This window comes from Rhodofomes roseus, assembly GCF_022264815.1.
Source record: "Rhodofomes roseus strain CIRM-BRFM 1785 chromosome Unknown C8Q71scaffold_27, whole genome shotgun sequence".
In the NCBI taxonomy this organism is placed as follows: Eukaryota; Fungi; Basidiomycota; class Agaricomycetes; order Polyporales; family Fomitopsidaceae; genus Rhodofomes; species Rhodofomes roseus.
In genome coordinates, this window is record NW_025952983.1 from 145,729 (window position 1) to 160,809 (window position 15,081).

At 54.9% G+C, this 15,081-nt stretch overlaps 5 protein-coding genes across 5 annotated transcripts; 3 read left to right on the plus strand and 2 right to left on the minus strand.

Moving 5' to 3' along the window:
• Window positions 1–3,212: 3,212 nt before the first annotated feature.
• C8Q71DRAFT_861901 (uncharacterized protein) lies at window positions 3,213–3,949 on the plus strand (the record flags this gene model as incomplete). Its single annotated transcript, XM_047927961.1, has 3 exons — window positions 3,213–3,351; window positions 3,404–3,583; window positions 3,648–3,949. The coding sequence occupies 3 exons, from the start codon at window positions 3,213–3,215 to the stop codon at window positions 3,947–3,949; spliced, it is 621 nt and encodes a 206-aa protein (XP_047774327.1).
• A 192-nt stretch (window positions 3,950–4,141) lies between these two features.
• On the minus strand, window positions 4,142–5,535 carry C8Q71DRAFT_308098 (uncharacterized protein). The gene is made up of 4 exons (XM_047917703.1): window positions 4,888–5,535; window positions 4,729–4,826; window positions 4,281–4,677; window positions 4,142–4,224 (listed from the first exon to the last, which is right to left on the minus strand). The coding sequence occupies exons 1-4, from the start codon at window positions 5,195–5,197 to the stop codon at window positions 4,199–4,201; spliced, it is 831 nt and encodes a 276-aa protein (XP_047774328.1). The 5' UTR covers window positions 5,198–5,535; the 3' UTR covers window positions 4,142–4,198.
• Window positions 5,536–7,924: 2,389 nt separating this feature from the next.
• Window positions 7,925–8,346, plus strand: C8Q71DRAFT_861903 (uncharacterized protein; the record flags this gene model as incomplete). The annotated part of the gene is made up of 2 exons (XM_047927962.1): window positions 7,925–7,959; window positions 8,028–8,346. The coding sequence occupies 2 exons, from the start codon at window positions 7,925–7,927 to the stop codon at window positions 8,344–8,346; spliced, it is 354 nt and encodes a 117-aa protein (XP_047774329.1).
• A 297-nt stretch (window positions 8,347–8,643) lies between these two features.
• On the minus strand, window positions 8,644–9,750 carry C8Q71DRAFT_308194 (uncharacterized protein). Its single transcript, XM_047917704.1, has 3 exons — window positions 9,384–9,750; window positions 9,293–9,331; window positions 8,644–9,231 (listed from the first exon to the last, which is right to left on the minus strand). Exons 1-3 carry the CDS (start codon window positions 9,610–9,612, stop codon window positions 8,738–8,740), a joined length of 762 nt encoding a protein of 253 aa, XP_047774330.1. The 5' UTR covers window positions 9,613–9,750; the 3' UTR covers window positions 8,644–8,737.
• Window positions 9,751–12,282: 2,532 nt separating this feature from the next.
• C8Q71DRAFT_850892 (uncharacterized protein) lies at window positions 12,283–13,791 on the plus strand (the record flags this gene model as incomplete). Its single annotated transcript, XM_047926741.1, has 6 exons — window positions 12,283–12,380; window positions 12,434–12,706; window positions 12,749–12,844; window positions 12,897–12,977; window positions 13,032–13,687; window positions 13,749–13,791. 5 exons carry the CDS (start codon window positions 12,283–12,285, stop codon window positions 13,564–13,566), a joined length of 1,083 nt encoding a protein of 360 aa, XP_047774331.1. The 3' UTR covers window positions 13,567–13,687; window positions 13,749–13,791.
• Between the last annotated feature and the right edge of the window lie 1,290 nt (window positions 13,792–15,081).

Consider the following 15,081-nt stretch of genomic DNA (forward strand, 5'->3'; position numbering starts at 1 on the left):
GGCCCGCAGACCACTGAGGCCCTTACTTGTGCGCAGCGGACAGCTTGCCAATGAGGCGGCTGGCGTCGGGAATGCCTTGCGGTTGCCAAATACAGATGTAGAATCCGCTATTCTCCTCAACATGCTATGCCTCCTGTACTAGGAACGAGTCAACGGGTATGGCAACACAGTGGTTGCTCTTCCGTTGTATGTGGACGCGGTGCCCGGAACTTGCGTACTCAGCCTCGCACCTCTGGTATAAATTGGACTTCGAATGATGCATCGAGTCAACGGCCTGCCAGGGATCCCCGCCTCTCAGTCATTCTACAGCGCGCCTTTTAAACCGTTGAGTGTTCCATACGCCGTCTTTTGCATCTAGTTTAACCCACTGTGCTCTTCTCAGCGCATTTGGTCTGCACGACTTTCGCCCCTTCAATCTTCGGCTCCCCCGCTTCCGCACGCTACAGCAAACAACATACGCATCACCGTTCGCGTCACGATGTACCAGCAGCCCGTCGCAGGCCAATCATATGCCCACCATGCCTATGGGTACGCCCACCTTCCTCCCCCTGGTCACCCTGGCGCAGGGGGAACACCACTTACGACGGTCTGCAAATGGTCTACGCCCCACGGGCGTTGCAACCACCTCATCATGTGCACACGGGAGGGTATCGATGGGCATTTTCGGGATGCTCACCCTAACCACAGTCTCAGCCGCGGCACAACCGTCGTGTGTATGTGGGACAATTGCAACCATCCCATGGACGCTGGTAGCTTGTCGAGTCACATTGACCGAGGGCACCTGCGCATGCACTGATGGGTGTCGTCGTCTTCCATTCCCCCAGGCTCGTTGACCTGCCTCCGATGACCATTTACGTTCTGCTTCCGGACACTATGCCGCTACACGGACATATTTCTTGTTGATACCCTTTCTCGCTGTATTCCGAAGTGTTTCCATACATGTACCGTACAGGCCGACCATTCCGCTGACTCTTGCTTGGAGCTACGATATCACCTTTCTTCAGACTTCGAACCTCACTCGCCAACAGACCATACTCCTTTCACGCTGTTAACGTTACAAAGCTCAGTATGTATTTGGCTTTCTTTTGACTCTGTGTCTTCCTCGGTTTGCACAACGATGACAGCAGTCCTCGTGCCCCTGATCCGACAAGTCTATGCAGGTGAGTCACGAATGTGGCTACGACACTGCTGTCATCGTGACAATACCGCGGCCGCGCAGACTCCATGGCTAGAGGCATCCGAGCGCCGCTGTGCATACCGACACCGCGACGCAGTATGAAAAAGCCGGAGAAGACGAAGGTAGGTACATATTACGGATAGCAATGTGTGGTTTATGCGTGCGTCCGCAGCATCGCACTACCCCGGCGAATGTGAAGTTGCACCTCCGGTGGGCGGTGCATCATTCACATTTGCCAGGGTGTATACTCGCGAGTGGCGAGGAGGAACTCGGACATGAGTCACAATTCTACCGCTCCTCGACGTGTGAGTTGTAAGGTACAACACCGATGCATAATACCAACTGATAAGGACACAGCTTCGTCGTTTCTAGCTCTCGCCCTCACTGGAAACCTTCGACGCCTCAGGTGACATGATCTATATCTTCATGCAAGACGATTGTCTGACAGATTACACAAAGCTACCCGATAACAGGACTCTGCACCGAGCTCCGCCAGAACCGTACGCAGCTCCGTGGGTACTAGCCTCGGTGTTGAGGCCGGAATTGTAGGACTGTAAGAGCCGAGCACTCCGCTCACAGGATTAGGACATCTGCCGAGTTCGACGACGGCTAAATCCAATGCCTGATAGTGGACGCACAACACACAGTGTCCAAGCGTGGGTGAGCAGTACACTCACTCTCGGTGGTCGTCTCCACCTCCTCCGCGGCTGTCGAACGCATGTCCAAAGACATGCTCATGGAGTTGCGCAATTCGAACGGCGGTGATCTACGGCATCGCCTTCCCCGGAGAACGGATGAGTACCGAGGATATGATACGCACCTAAGATTCGTCGATTGAACCGTGTATCAGCTTCTGCCGAGTGCAACGAGTGTGGGTTGTGCACTCGGCACAGCTTGCTTTCGTCATATCGACCTTGCGCCCACTCGACCCTAGTGGTCCCCTATCGCATATGATCGCGCCCATACACATACGCAGTCGATTGCATAAGTTAGTAGTAGAATGACCGAAATCAAAGAGGACGCTACTCACAATTATCACCGGATGACTCTTTGACGTCGCTTCTGTATTTCAACGGAGACATATCAGGAAGTAGGTCATGAGTCAGTCTCTGTCAACGCAGTGCAAACACCGCGTCCGAGGCGATTGCAGGTTCAGTGAGTCTGCATGACTTCAGCGCTTCATCTTCAAGCTTCAGCGCGCAAGGCCGCTCCCATGGGCCATGGCCAGCCTCGAGGCCAGCGAGATCCATGCCACAGATCGGATCAATGGCACCACCTGCGGCTCTCAGCCACCAGTGGCACCAGGGATTCCGGATCCAAACTCCCAAATCAGCTTTGAACGTTGAACGCCTCTACTGGGACTCATTCCTCTACTCGAGTTGATCAGGAATACACGCATTTTTAACGTGTCTCTAGCTGTACACAAGATATACTTACCATCATATGGGTTGCAATTTTGTAGTTAGTGAGGCTAAGTGAGCGCTGGCGCCGTCAACTTGAAGAAGTCGAGGCGCGCTTGTGCTATCGGCCGGTGGCTAAATGCACCCGGGCCCCCACCTCCTCCTCCTCCTCCTCCTCCTCCCCCAAGGGGTCTTTGTGTTGGAAACGCGGTGTTGAAGACAACAGAACCCAACGTCTACTGGACGTCTAGACTCCGACATGACGCATTTATTACTAAGTCTTGAACAGGCTAGAGTTCATGTATCAGTACGAACATGATGTGATCATTCCCTCCACTTGGCGTACGGAAATCATCATCACTACATGCAAGCCATACCTATTATATTACAATTTACTGGCAGCGACGAACGTTCCCATCAGTTGACGCAGACAACTGATGGATCAGTCGGGCCGCCTCGCATGGCGAGCGGCGAGGGTACATAGTAACATACCGTGGGCATTCCTTGATCCATATTCAAATGAATCCCGGGAGGCTAAGCCTGGCTAAGCGCCTCTGCTCCCTGATCATCGCACTCACGTCGGCCCTTTAGAAGGAGGATCCACCAACGAGCCCACCTACCGTCCTCAGACTGACATGAACCCGAAGCTCCAGTATCTCTTCCCAAAGAGCTTCCAGCCTATTGTGTGGGTTCTACTCCTGGTTAGCTGCGTCTTCAACCTCCTTTCTGTCAAACACTTCACCCACGGCCCGATCCTGGACGATAGTTGGTACAGTATGTGTAGTTCTGACTGCCCCTGCCGAGTGCTACTGACGCTTTCGTCTAGGTTACGCCGGTGATGACTACCCGAGCGAGCTGCCTATTCGCCTCGACGCTGTTAAGATGGACTTCGAGGATGTATCAGGAGATAGCTGGTACAGCCAGACGGGGTTCGACGCCTGGTTGCAGTGGCACGCCTTGGACCATTTCCCTAGGGCGCATGGCTTCGTGGAGCTCGGTCGTGACCGTAAGTTACACTCATCGAATAACGGAACACCGTCCGACGGTTCTCATCGGTGTTCAATTTGCAGGTAGGCAATTCGGTATCTCGATGTTCCACCAGATCCATTGCCTCTCGATGATTCGAGAGTCGCTGATCAACGGCATAAACGACCACGCCGCGCACTGTCTCAACTTCATGCGACAAGCGGTGCTGTGCAACGCGGACACGACGCTCGAAGCGATCACGGAGACCACTCATACGTGCAAGGATTGGACGCAGGTCTACGACTTCATCGCGGAGAATCAGAATAACTGGCCGAAGAAGGCGTCTAAGAGTCAGGCTCACAATGACACTGAGGCGGATCCACACGCTGGACATGACCTCCGGTAGCACAGATAGTCAACGTACTATATCATCGCGCTGTAGGAGTTCTACCGACAGTCCTTGCCGATCTCTTTGCAGAGTTGCAGATCCCCTTCTAGCAAACAATGACGGCCACATTCCGCACGCGTGCGTTCACACATAGCAAGGATTGCGTGCACCGTCATTACACACAAGTACACTGATCTTCATCCATAGCCCCTTGACAACCTATATCACGAATCGTGTTCCGTCACTTTATACTTGGTTTATGCGTGATCAGGCGATCTGGAGGAGATCGAATGCTGGGGAAGGACATGAGTACCCATGAACCATGAACACCAGTAGGATTCGCCCATACCCATAGCAGGATCGGAGAAGATCTGCTCGAACTCAAGGGTGCAGTTGTCGCACGACACCTCGAACGTGAACCATTTCTTCTCTGTGCAATCAAAACGCGGGGTCTGTGGCTTGAGCTGCCAGCCGTCCTCCCAGTCGAGCTTCTCCATCCGCTCCTTCTCGGGCATCCATGCGACTATCCCGAGGAGCTCGAGACGCTCTGGACGCGTGTTCCAGCTGAGGCTATCCATCCGCTGCTGGGGGTACGAGACGTTCCAGACTTGGATGTTCAGGAGGTTTCCCGAACCTGTGTAAAACTTGCCCGCCTCCGCACCTCGCTCGGGAGTGGGCACCACCGCGTCAATGTAGCACCACTTGAATTTATTTGGCTTGATGCGGAACTGGTAAAACATGTGGTCCTGATGACTGGACGTCAGATGAAGCTGGAAGCGGGAAAGACGGAATCTCACGTTCTCGCTCAAGACAATGTGCGAACTGCTGGTGTACTCTTCGTCCGGCGTGGCCTTGTTCGTGCGTATCATGGGGCCAGGGAAATACATCATCGGGCCTGGTAGACAAAGTGAGTGGTCTCCCATGTCACTGTATTGTATATTGGAGTGACGACCTACCTTTGCGCTTCTTCTGGAACTCTGGCACGTCAGCCAACCCAGGGTATGGGTCAGGTTTGCGCAGGCCCTTCGCGCTCCGAGGTTCAATGACATGAGTCGAGTCGACATATAGCGCGAAGGAGGTGGTTAGCATGACCATAGCGAGCACGAGCGTGACCCATTCGGTCAATGATCGTCCCTTGGAGGCCGCCGGTCGAGCAGCATCGTCTTCCGTGACAACGAAGCCAGAGTGCAGCAGGGATTGCTTGACAGTCTCATCGACGTCTGGCGTTTCCGGCTCCTGGCTCTGCAGGGGGAGGTACGACGCCATGATGGTCCAGGATGGGCTCGGACGGGAGGCGGAGGCCGTTGTAGTCTAACGCATATGCTGCCCGGAGGTACCCGTTCATGCAGTGTCAATCAGACAGGCGGGGTTTGCAACTGATGGTGCAGTGACATTGATCGGTGGCCTGGGATGTGCCCGTGCCAGTGCGGCTGAATGTAGTTCTGGGCCGCTTCATAAGCCAGAGTCCGAGTTGAAATGCCAACAAACATGTAGCTTGACAGAACGCGCGCGATCACTGTGCAGACCAGCCCCAGCCTCCTGCAGGTCGAACAGGTCCACGAGAGGACAGCGGAGATCTTGTGAGAGCGCTTGACCGCCACGCTAGCACTTACATACAAACGCTATCGGCGCCTATGATGATGATATAAGTACTACTTACATGTCAGATAATCTACCCTAGAGACCATTATGTCATGCAATATTAACGCCCGCCACGTACTTATGTCATTAAACAATGGAACGTACCGACGAACATCACTGGCATTTGCATCGACCTGTCTCAAATGGCAGATTCAATCAGCGCAACCTGGCAGGTAAACCTCACCGTAGTCGATAGTGATAACTTACTAGCGACTCGCGAGCTCCGAAGGAGTCCGAAGCCTCCGAATTCTGTGCCAGCGCTCTCATAGAACGGCACGTGATTGTCATAGCGGAGGAGGACTTCTTCCAAACGGTTTCTCACGACTGGTCCGAAGTTCAGAACGTTCAGAGTTCTTGAATGTCCACGTCTTCCAGTGCACTAGAAAGCCTATCTGTGTCTTTGGCTCTGCAGCATGATGTAGCCTGTCGTTCGCCAGCGCGAACATTTCCATTAAATGGATTACGTTTACCTATACGGGCAGCCTACGCTTCACTGCTCCTTCGGTCCGACGGAACACGGACAACGTACACCAGGTGCGGGATGAAAATTAGCTTTGGCCGCTATCTTAGTGTTGTTGGCATGGCGTACTGTAGTATACATTGCTCACCTCGAACCACTACAGGCTGTGCGCTTAGTGTCCATCGTGGAATCCGAGTACGTACGTCGTGCCGCTGGAACCTTCCTCAATTGCAGCTGCTCCATGATGGCCCTGGAGGACCTGACAATCATATACACCCGAGCATCATGTCATAGCACGCGACAAGATGAGGTATTAAGCAGCCCTGCATGCCGGCCGAAAGGATGCTACCATGGTGCGCCTCATCGATCATTATCGGAATGGAATGGAGCAGGCTTCATACACAAATGCATTCAGACGTTTACACGAGGAGGATTTAGTGCCGGAGCTTCGGTCCTCTCAATATTTGCTTCCGCAATGTTCCCAGGAGGGGCCGTCTTTACCTCGGTACTTTCTTGTCGCCCGGTCTACAACAGGCATTCAAGATAGCGTCCAAGTTCACGTCTGCTGTGCCGGCGGGGAAGGCAAGCCCGGGATCCCACACTGGGGCCCGGGACGTCATACCTCGACGGACTCCGAGTCCTTGTGACCCGTTCCTCGACGGTGGGCTTACCAGGTACCTGCCAGCACGTTGCTCGCGTCGCTTCATCTCCCTAGCGTGATCAGCCATACGGCTGCCATGCACATCTGTTGGCGCTTGTGTACCACATCGGACGAGCAATCGACGCATGGGCACGTACGAAAGTCGTAATGTTCCCTCCTGATCTGCATCTACGGCTGAGCGCATGCGTATGGTGCGTGTACGCAAGCCTCTTGCGTCGGGAGGCCACGGGGCAGCTATTGTGATCCGTTGAGCTTGATCAATGATTGTGTCGGACAACTACAGTTGCCTCCGTCTTCCCTTATCGATCGGTGCGTCCGCTCCATGATCAAAGAACACTCGTAATCAAGTGGCGGAGGACCTGACGTAGTTGTCCGAAGAGCCAGCGCCCGAGTTTGTTTCCTGGACTATCATGTTCAAGTGCCCGCGCAAGGGCAACTCAATTGTCTTTGTTATCGGAAGGAAGGTTGTGGTGGGAGAGCGGGTCCGTCGACGCCGATATTGCATTATGTGGTCGCAGAAGCTCACGCGTTCACGTATGCGGCGACAAGCTATGACAGTGCAAGTGGGGTAGTCGGTGCGCATAGATCCGGATGTCCTTGCTGATAAGTCAGACCATCACTCGCATACAATCCGACATCGTTCGCAGCGCATCTTCCGCGTTGCAAACCTTCATCGGTGTGCGACGATCCGGGACAGAGATGACGAACGCTCACAAGGGTCCGCAATCGATCCATTCAACCTTAAGCCAAGTTACTTTCCGTTCGGAGCGCCCACGCTGAGGGTGTGAACTTCCATGCTATGTCGCCGGATGCATGCCCGAAAGAGGACGACAGTTGTGGCCCGCAGCTCCAAAACGTGAGATCCGGGATGACTACGAGCGTGGATGAGTGCCTCATGGAGGCACTGCCGTGGAGGCAAGTGATGTTACCATTGTTCTCTGTCGTCTGCTGACCACCGAGATTGTCTTCGGCGATGAAGGTCACGAAGGTTCGGGGAACGTTTTCCAGAGATGGTTTGGACTGATGCGCTACTTGCGTGCCACAGAGACCGTCGGGATGGGTATAAAGGAATACGGTCATTGTTTCCGACGGCTCGTCAACACCTTTCGACCGCTCTGCCCCTTGTGCCTTACGCCCCTTGTCTGTGAGTGTTCTCCGAAACACTCGCGGGTCACTCGCGTTGACTGCGCCTCCACAGCTCGTGTCCATCTCGCTTCGACACGTCCATTAGATGGTGCCGTATAACAGACAGCAAGGGGACGATGGGTAAGACCCCTATTTGCCCTGACTGTACTCCTGAGACCAGAGTACTCACTACATGTCTTTTTACATAGCGTGACACACGCCCGCTGTACATGGGACGGCGGGATATGCGGCATTACGCTCGACGACCTGACGCCGTCCGGCGTCATCCGCCACCTCAAGGCGTTCCACTTCAACAACCCCCTGAACGCCTGGGAGAACAAGAAGCGCGGTGTGTGTCGCTGGGGCCATGACTGCTCCGGTTGCGAGATGAACTACGAGAGCCTGGGCAAGCACATCGCGAGCGTCCACTTGCGCAGCACGGCGCGCCCGTGCACAGTCTGCGGGCGGCAGTTCGCGAGGACGGATACCCTCAGTCGACACCAGTTGGAGAATTGTCCAGGCGCATGAGTGCCTTTGGACTTGCTACAGATGCAGATACCCAGCTCTACGCTTGACGTTGTCATTTATGCTTGTATATTGAATTATGATGGTTCATATTATGTCCCGAAGCGCCAGGCACTAAGCTATGTTTACCGTCGCTGTCTGATACTACTAGTACTACACGTCGGCATGAGGTTCCCCGTGTCCATACACCAATACACTATAGAATAACGAATTCAAGTTGTCGCTACTGGGAAGCTGAGTTGCTACGAGGGCCTCCGACCCAATCGCCAGCGACTGGGGTGGTACCCGGGGCCCGCCTAGTGCAGACACGGACGCGTTGTTTGTCAGCGAGACTATGGCCGCCATTCGCGCCTACGTGTCTCGTCAGAGAAGCACGCACAATTAAGGGGCATGCTCACCGTGTGTCACGCTCGTCTCTTGGGGCACGCCTGCAATATCTCTGGATATGGAGCGGCAGAAGCCCGGGCCTGCCAATGTCTCGATGACAGTGCGGGCATTGCACGCTGTGCCGCAGGTGCACGTAGGAGACGTGCTTGCCGAAGCTGGCGTGGGCCATTTCTTTGCCGCAGCCGCCCGCCCATTGGCAGTAGTCCCTGCGTTTCTTGTGAAACGGTCTTTCGGGACTGTTGAAATGCCATTCCCGCAGGTGGCGCATGATCCCGGAAGGAGAGGTGTCGTCCAGCCCAATGTTACAAAGGCCCCACTCGCATCTCGCCAGATACAATGGCTCCCCTGCAACGTCGAAATTTGGGACGGGTAGATCATCCTCGATGATTGCTGCATCAATATGGGGTCGAGCATTGGTAGGTGCCGCAGTGTGCTGAGCATAAGATGCATTGTATGCAGATGATTCTCCGATATTCCACGAGCCGCTTGATCCCGCAGAGTCTGTGGCAGGATGTCGTCAGCGATAGAACTGAGGAGTACGAAATTAGACGAACTCAAGTACATCGGAAGAGATATAGAAGTGTTGTGAATTTAGGTGATACTGGGAGATTTCAGTAGATAGATGGTAGACTGTGAAGAATGTGCCAGCACACCTTCGAGCTTATATGTATCGTCCGTTCCCGAACTTGACCAAATGGATCGCACAGCATGGCCGCGAACGGAGGGCGAACGCGTGCAAAATGACTGATCTTTGCAGCTAGGACGCATTGAAGCAACCGAAATGGGAGCCATTTCCATCGTTGACTGCGAGAGAGCACAGCTCAGGACGATGCGGCAGTACTGACTCATGGATTCATAGACTGCTACAAACAACTTTAACATCCTCCCCCCGTGTGCGCGCAGCGGTGGGCAGATGCCACGTGGAATAGGCGTGGCGAATCTCCCGATCTGCTACAATTGCTACTCAGCGAACCGAGGGCGAACGTACTGTGGCACTGACAACTCGGTATCATCTTGGCGTACAACCTCTCCGCGATCCTCGTCTCCCCCACACAACTTACCGCCTTCCCCTTCTCTCTTTCAAACCCTGATATCTCTGGTTCTTGCGCGCTCCAGGCGCCATGTCAAATGAAGTCGGAGTAATCCACGTTTCATACGCATGGTCTCCTGGCCAGACACGTACGTCAAATCCCGTCCTCTTCCGCCACCTCGCGCCGAGGCTATGTGGTCCTACGCAGTCCGTCTACTTCCACAATTGTCCCAAAGACACGTTGTAGGCGCGAGGGTTGGTTCCCTGCTTCCAGTCATGCAAGTTTAGACTCGGGGCTACTGCAGTAACCTGGCGCCAAAGCTACTGCGCCCGAATCCTGTGTGCATGATCGACCTGGCGCCACGCCACGGCGGAACCTTTGTCTCGGCTCGTCTGCGTTGCGGAGGTCGTTCGGAGGTCGGCGCAGATATGTCGCAAGCGAAATGCGGTGTTCATAGCGGCGTGCTCGTGCTTCGGCGCCGTTACCATGCGCAACGTCGCCTATAGTACAACGTGCACTGGCAAGAGGAAAATTTCCAGGTCCTGCGTCAATATTTGTATGGCTATGTCATTTCAACACAGGAATGGATATCGTCAGCGTTGTTCAAGCAAGTCTTGTGTTGGACTGTGCCTTGCGCTCGAGTACTTGAGTCGGGTTTACCCACAGTGCGTTGCTGTGCTGGTCAGTAGCATGTGTATCCCTTGACAGAAGTCCGGCGCGCTCGGTATGTGGCAAAATTTCCTCAGAGGCGCCTCGCTGATGGAATTATATAGCCGGCTAGTGTTCATTAACTTTCTATTGATCTCCACTGCGGCCTGTGAATGATCTGTTGGTCAGCAGAGGCCGCGTACTTGATCGAATTGGACGATCGCACGATCATGACAAGCCTTTGCTCGACAGTAATCGACCCGTCGGCGCATGCGCACACTTGGCCGCTAGTCAGCGATCTGCGGTCGAGTGTGTATCCGACCTTTCTGTACGCTCCCGCGAACGACGGCGCGAGCTTGTAATCGAATCCCTGTAAACCATGCTGACACCATCATAGTATCCGCGCCGACATAACTGCTTTCTAGGGTGGCTACATACCTCGTCTCCTGAGTGTCTTCAATGCAGCTGTATCATCATTCATCGCTCAACATCAAACGTCAGCGTAACGCACATGCATGTATACAACCGGCTAGCTTCTTCTAAGGACGTTACGATAATCCCCGTGCCATTCGGGAGAATTTTCAGATGTCATTTGTGAGTCCCGAATCGCCTTGCTCGGCCATATTTGCTAATCGTTGCCCGGCTGGTTAAGCTACCTTGAATCCCGGCGAGTCGGCGAGATGGCTACGTCGCCTCTGCGGGATAGTGTCAAGGTGTATCCGCACTCAATGCCGAAGATAGTCGATGGAGACGCCAGCTGGGCCCTTAGCTTCGCTTTGAAACTCGTGCCATGTTCTGGCCTCTCCCCGCGAAGGAGGCATGTCGAGACGTAAGAATTAGGTGTCACCAATGTTTCCGAACGGCTACACGGCCAACGGGACGTCAGTAATTTGCGCAACACAGTCGATAGACGCAGGAGGTGTGGGAGAAAGGCCTGGTGCGCTGTCGGCGCGGCTTCTGGGGATTGTACGAGAGGGGCAATTAAGCTCCCGACGGGTACGTATCCAGTATTGTTGTTTCCGGATTTCATATAGACGTGGCGTGTGCCTACGTGCATGCATGCTGTAGTTCCCCGGGCTCTGGACGAAGAGATCAATCGGTACTGACCTCATCTGCATTCAGGCATCAACGCGTGCATGTTTCATTGATTGACCGACTTGTGAATTCCACGTCCCGATGCCAGACAGGCATAGCTGCGCTCATCCCATATGGAAAATGACAGTCCCGAAGCCGTCCCTTACGAGCCGGATGACGGTGCCATCTCAACGTCAACTTCCTGCGCAACCGCTCGCGCTACGGTTACAAATCTATGACACCGTTTACCGAGAATCATGGAGCCCGGTCCAGACGGCATGCAGCACGATGTTTGCCAATGCGACGCCCGCACGGGTGACCCAAGCGCGGGAGAAGAGACAGAAACGGAAGCGAAACCCGCGAAGGCTGGCCGTGTTGTTGTACTCGTCACGTACGCTGTCAGGCTGGCCGCCAGGCCCACGTTCCAATCACTTCTTCGCGCAGGCGTCACCTGACCACGCCCCAGCACCGAACTTAGTATTGTTTCCTCAACGATCAATCCTTCCATCGCATGACTATACAGGCCTCCCCACGCCAGTCGAGGATGAATTTACCTCGGAAGCGTCTCTATATGGGTTCCCTTCTCCGAGGATGACATGGACGTCTTCGATGCAGGCCGTTGCGAGAATTGTCCGAAAATGGCTTCTGGCTTCTGCTCCAGCGACCATATCACAACAACTACCGGAAGTCGAAGCAAATCCAGCGAGGCTGAATGGTAGAAATACCAGTCCACCTGCCCTACTTAACTCGTCGTCTCTCACTCGCTGCTATGTCACTCTACAGCATCCTTATCTCTACAATGCACGCCCACAACACGCTTCCGACGTACGATCCCGATTTCCAGAACCCTCATCCCGACTATCCGCCTCTGCAATCCTATAACGAACCCGCCATGAGGTTTGCGCTGTTCCTTTTTGAGCGACTGCATTGAATGTTGACCTGGCCCTCAGCAACGACCTCGCTCAAGCCGACTATGGCTCGACTAACGACCCCTTCGCGTCCACCTCCCTGCCAGTCTCCAGTCCAGCGCAGTACTTCGATGCAAGTCTGGCACCGGCATGGCCGCAAGGCTACCCACCTTATAGCAGCGATCAGCAAACGCATTTCGTCCAGTCCACACTAATGCCAGGATACCAATGGCAGTCGCATGGCTATCCCGCCGCCCCTACACATAGTCTTCAAGGCTATAACCAGACGTTTATCCCCAATCTTCCAGTGCAACTGTGCGTCATTTGAACGTGCGTTGTGGTGTTCTTGGCTAATAGCCGACCCGCGCTGGCTAGGTCGGCAGCAAACGTGGCGTATCACGGAGCAGCCGGTATGCCTACAGTCCAGGCTGCGACGCCTGCACAATATCATTCGTGAGTCTGGATAAATTTATGCAGAGACAATGGCTAACCACGTACCATACAGAGAGATCGCCATGGGGCAGTCGCATCCTGCGCAATGGAGTGCAAACATGGTGGAACAACCTGGCAGCAATGTGGGGCTACAGTGCGTTGCCTCCGAGACACCGTACGACAGAGCTGGCGTTGACGCAACGCACAGGCAGATGACGCACCCGAGTAGCCTCCAGCAAGGCCCCTTTACGACCGTCCCGGCGAGCAGCCTTCACGGCTCTCGACAGACGGCTTCCTCGGGCCAGCGGCGCCCTTCCCCAACGCAGTCAACCACCCCGAGTAGGCGACGAAGTCCAGCTGGCAGCAATAGGTCCGGACATACGCCAGAGCCCCGCCCGTCTTCGTCTCGCCAGCCGCGGAGCCCGACCCAGACACCGTGCTGCTGGGGCGGCTTTTGCGGGACGTCGCTCGAGACGCTGCCCATCGCCGCCATTTCGCACCATCTCAAGGAGGCGCACATAGATCGCCACACTTGGGACGGTCGCGCACGGGTCGTCTGTCAATGGACGAGTGGAGGCGCCCCATGTGGTATGGAGATGTACTATGACAACATCGGCAAGCACATCGCGGCCGTCCACCTCGGGAGCACCGCGCTGTCATGCCCATATTGCGACAAGACGTTCTCGAGAGGCGACTCCTTGTGTCGTCATGTCCGAGAGGCTTGCCGCCACGCGTCATCATAGTGCCCCCGCTCGTCGTACCAATAGACATCGACGATCCGCCGCGCTCGCTTCGGTATTCCCGCCAGCCAGCGCCTCTACCAGAATGTACTCATCGCCGCGGTGGGGCCCTCTATAGTAATGCCTCGTTTTGGTCTAAGTCCGGGATTTGCTAGGTGATAGTAGTAGATAGTGTGTATACGTACAAGGAGGCATGCCTTCTCGATGGATTCCAACCAATGACGATCGCTTCATCCGGCCACCATAGTGTTCTGAATCGCAACGCCCAGGCGACTTGTCGCCAGCGTCACACCGCCACAGGCCACTATTGACCGAAAATGCCAGTCGTGAAGGCCGCCCGTCCATTCGAAAATCAGCAAAAGCACCTGCCAACTGCAGAGCAGAGGTGTCCGTCATGGCGGATAGACATCCGAGTCGGTACACTGCCAGCAGAACATGCCGAGCTGTGCGTGCAGTGTCAGCCTGGGAGCTCATAACATAGGAACGCCGTTCAAGTTGGAATCGGCCTATATTCACATGCTTTATGGAGCTCAAGATGGACCCTGCGTCAGGGAGCTTATGGGAGAGAAACTTCCATACAACCGCTAGCTCGTGGCTCTCCCGTGAACCATGATACGGATTTGCACCCTGAGAGCATCATGGTGGACGCTGTAGAACTGCGGCAAATGTGAGAACCAGCCGCCCGCTGTCCCTTACCGCCTCGGTCCTCCAGGACAAAGACTTCATAGGGTGCGATATCCGTCGTGGTCGCTTTAGATGTACTCCTGCTCGTGCTCAGCTCACCTTGTACGGCAGGTCGCCCACGGATCAGGGTCCAGCTCCGAAGAAATCGCCATACTAGGCGATGTTCGCCCGAATAAGGTGCCCGTCGAAGCAACCTCGAAGTCGACTCGTAACAAGTCGGGTGCCTTACTTAGCGGCATTGAACTCTTTGACCAATCGATCTCACACATTACATGGGCACCTCCTCACAAGTTCCAGTGTTCTCGACTTGTAAACAGAACCGGGCCCGTTCGTCATCCCCATCGATGTTCACGGCGCTCAATCTGAGTCGCTGACGGGGCGCTGAGTCCACTCTTACCATCCTTGGACGAACCCTCCTCCGGTGCCCCATTACGCCAAATCAGGATGTCTCCTCTTTGTTGGGGCGTGCATGGCTCCAATACTACCTGGAGCGCCTGAGAGCCTCCCGGCCACCGGCTGGCCTTATGTTGGCTGTTGGCGCCAGACCACCCTCTCGCGGAGGAGGTTCTCCGCCGACGCACACCGCCGGTGCCACGCAAGGAGAGAGAGTGCAGATTCTGCAGGATACAGGGATCAGTGGAAGATGAGGTGCATGTGCTACTACGGTACTCAGCCGACAAACCGCGTCAGACGCGCGAACGCTTTCTCAACGCAATACTGCCCGACAGGCCGCTGTGGCGCGTGAGCCGCGAACGGATGGGCCGGAGCGCTTTCTTGCAGATTGCAGCGCAGATAAAGACGTGGTCGCCGTGTTTGCTGAGTACGTGCATGCTA

Coding starts and splice junctions, on each gene's coding strand:
- C8Q71DRAFT_308098 (XM_047917703.1), bottom strand. CDS start 5,197: ATGGCGTCGTACCTCCCCCTGCAGAGCCAGGAGCCGGAAACGCCAGAC. Junction 4,827..4,887: donor GTTCCAGAAGAAGCGCAAAG/GTAGGTCGTCAC, acceptor TTTGTCTACCAG/GCCCGATGATGTATTTCCCT. Junction 4,225..4,280: donor CTTCTCCGATCCTGCTATGG/GTATGGGCGAAT, acceptor GTCCTTCCCCAG/CATTCGATCTCCTCCAGATC.
- C8Q71DRAFT_308194 (XM_047917704.1), bottom strand. CDS start 9,612: ATGTTAAAGTTGTTTGTAGCAGTCTATGAATCCATGAGTCAGTACTGC. Junction 9,332..9,383: donor CGATACATATAAGCTCGAAG/GTGTGCTGGCAC, acceptor GAAATCTCCCAG/TATCACCTAAATTCACAACA. Junction 9,232..9,292: donor ACTTCTATATCTCTTCCGAT/GTACTTGAGTTC, acceptor ATCCTGCCACAG/ACTCTGCGGGATCAAGCGGC.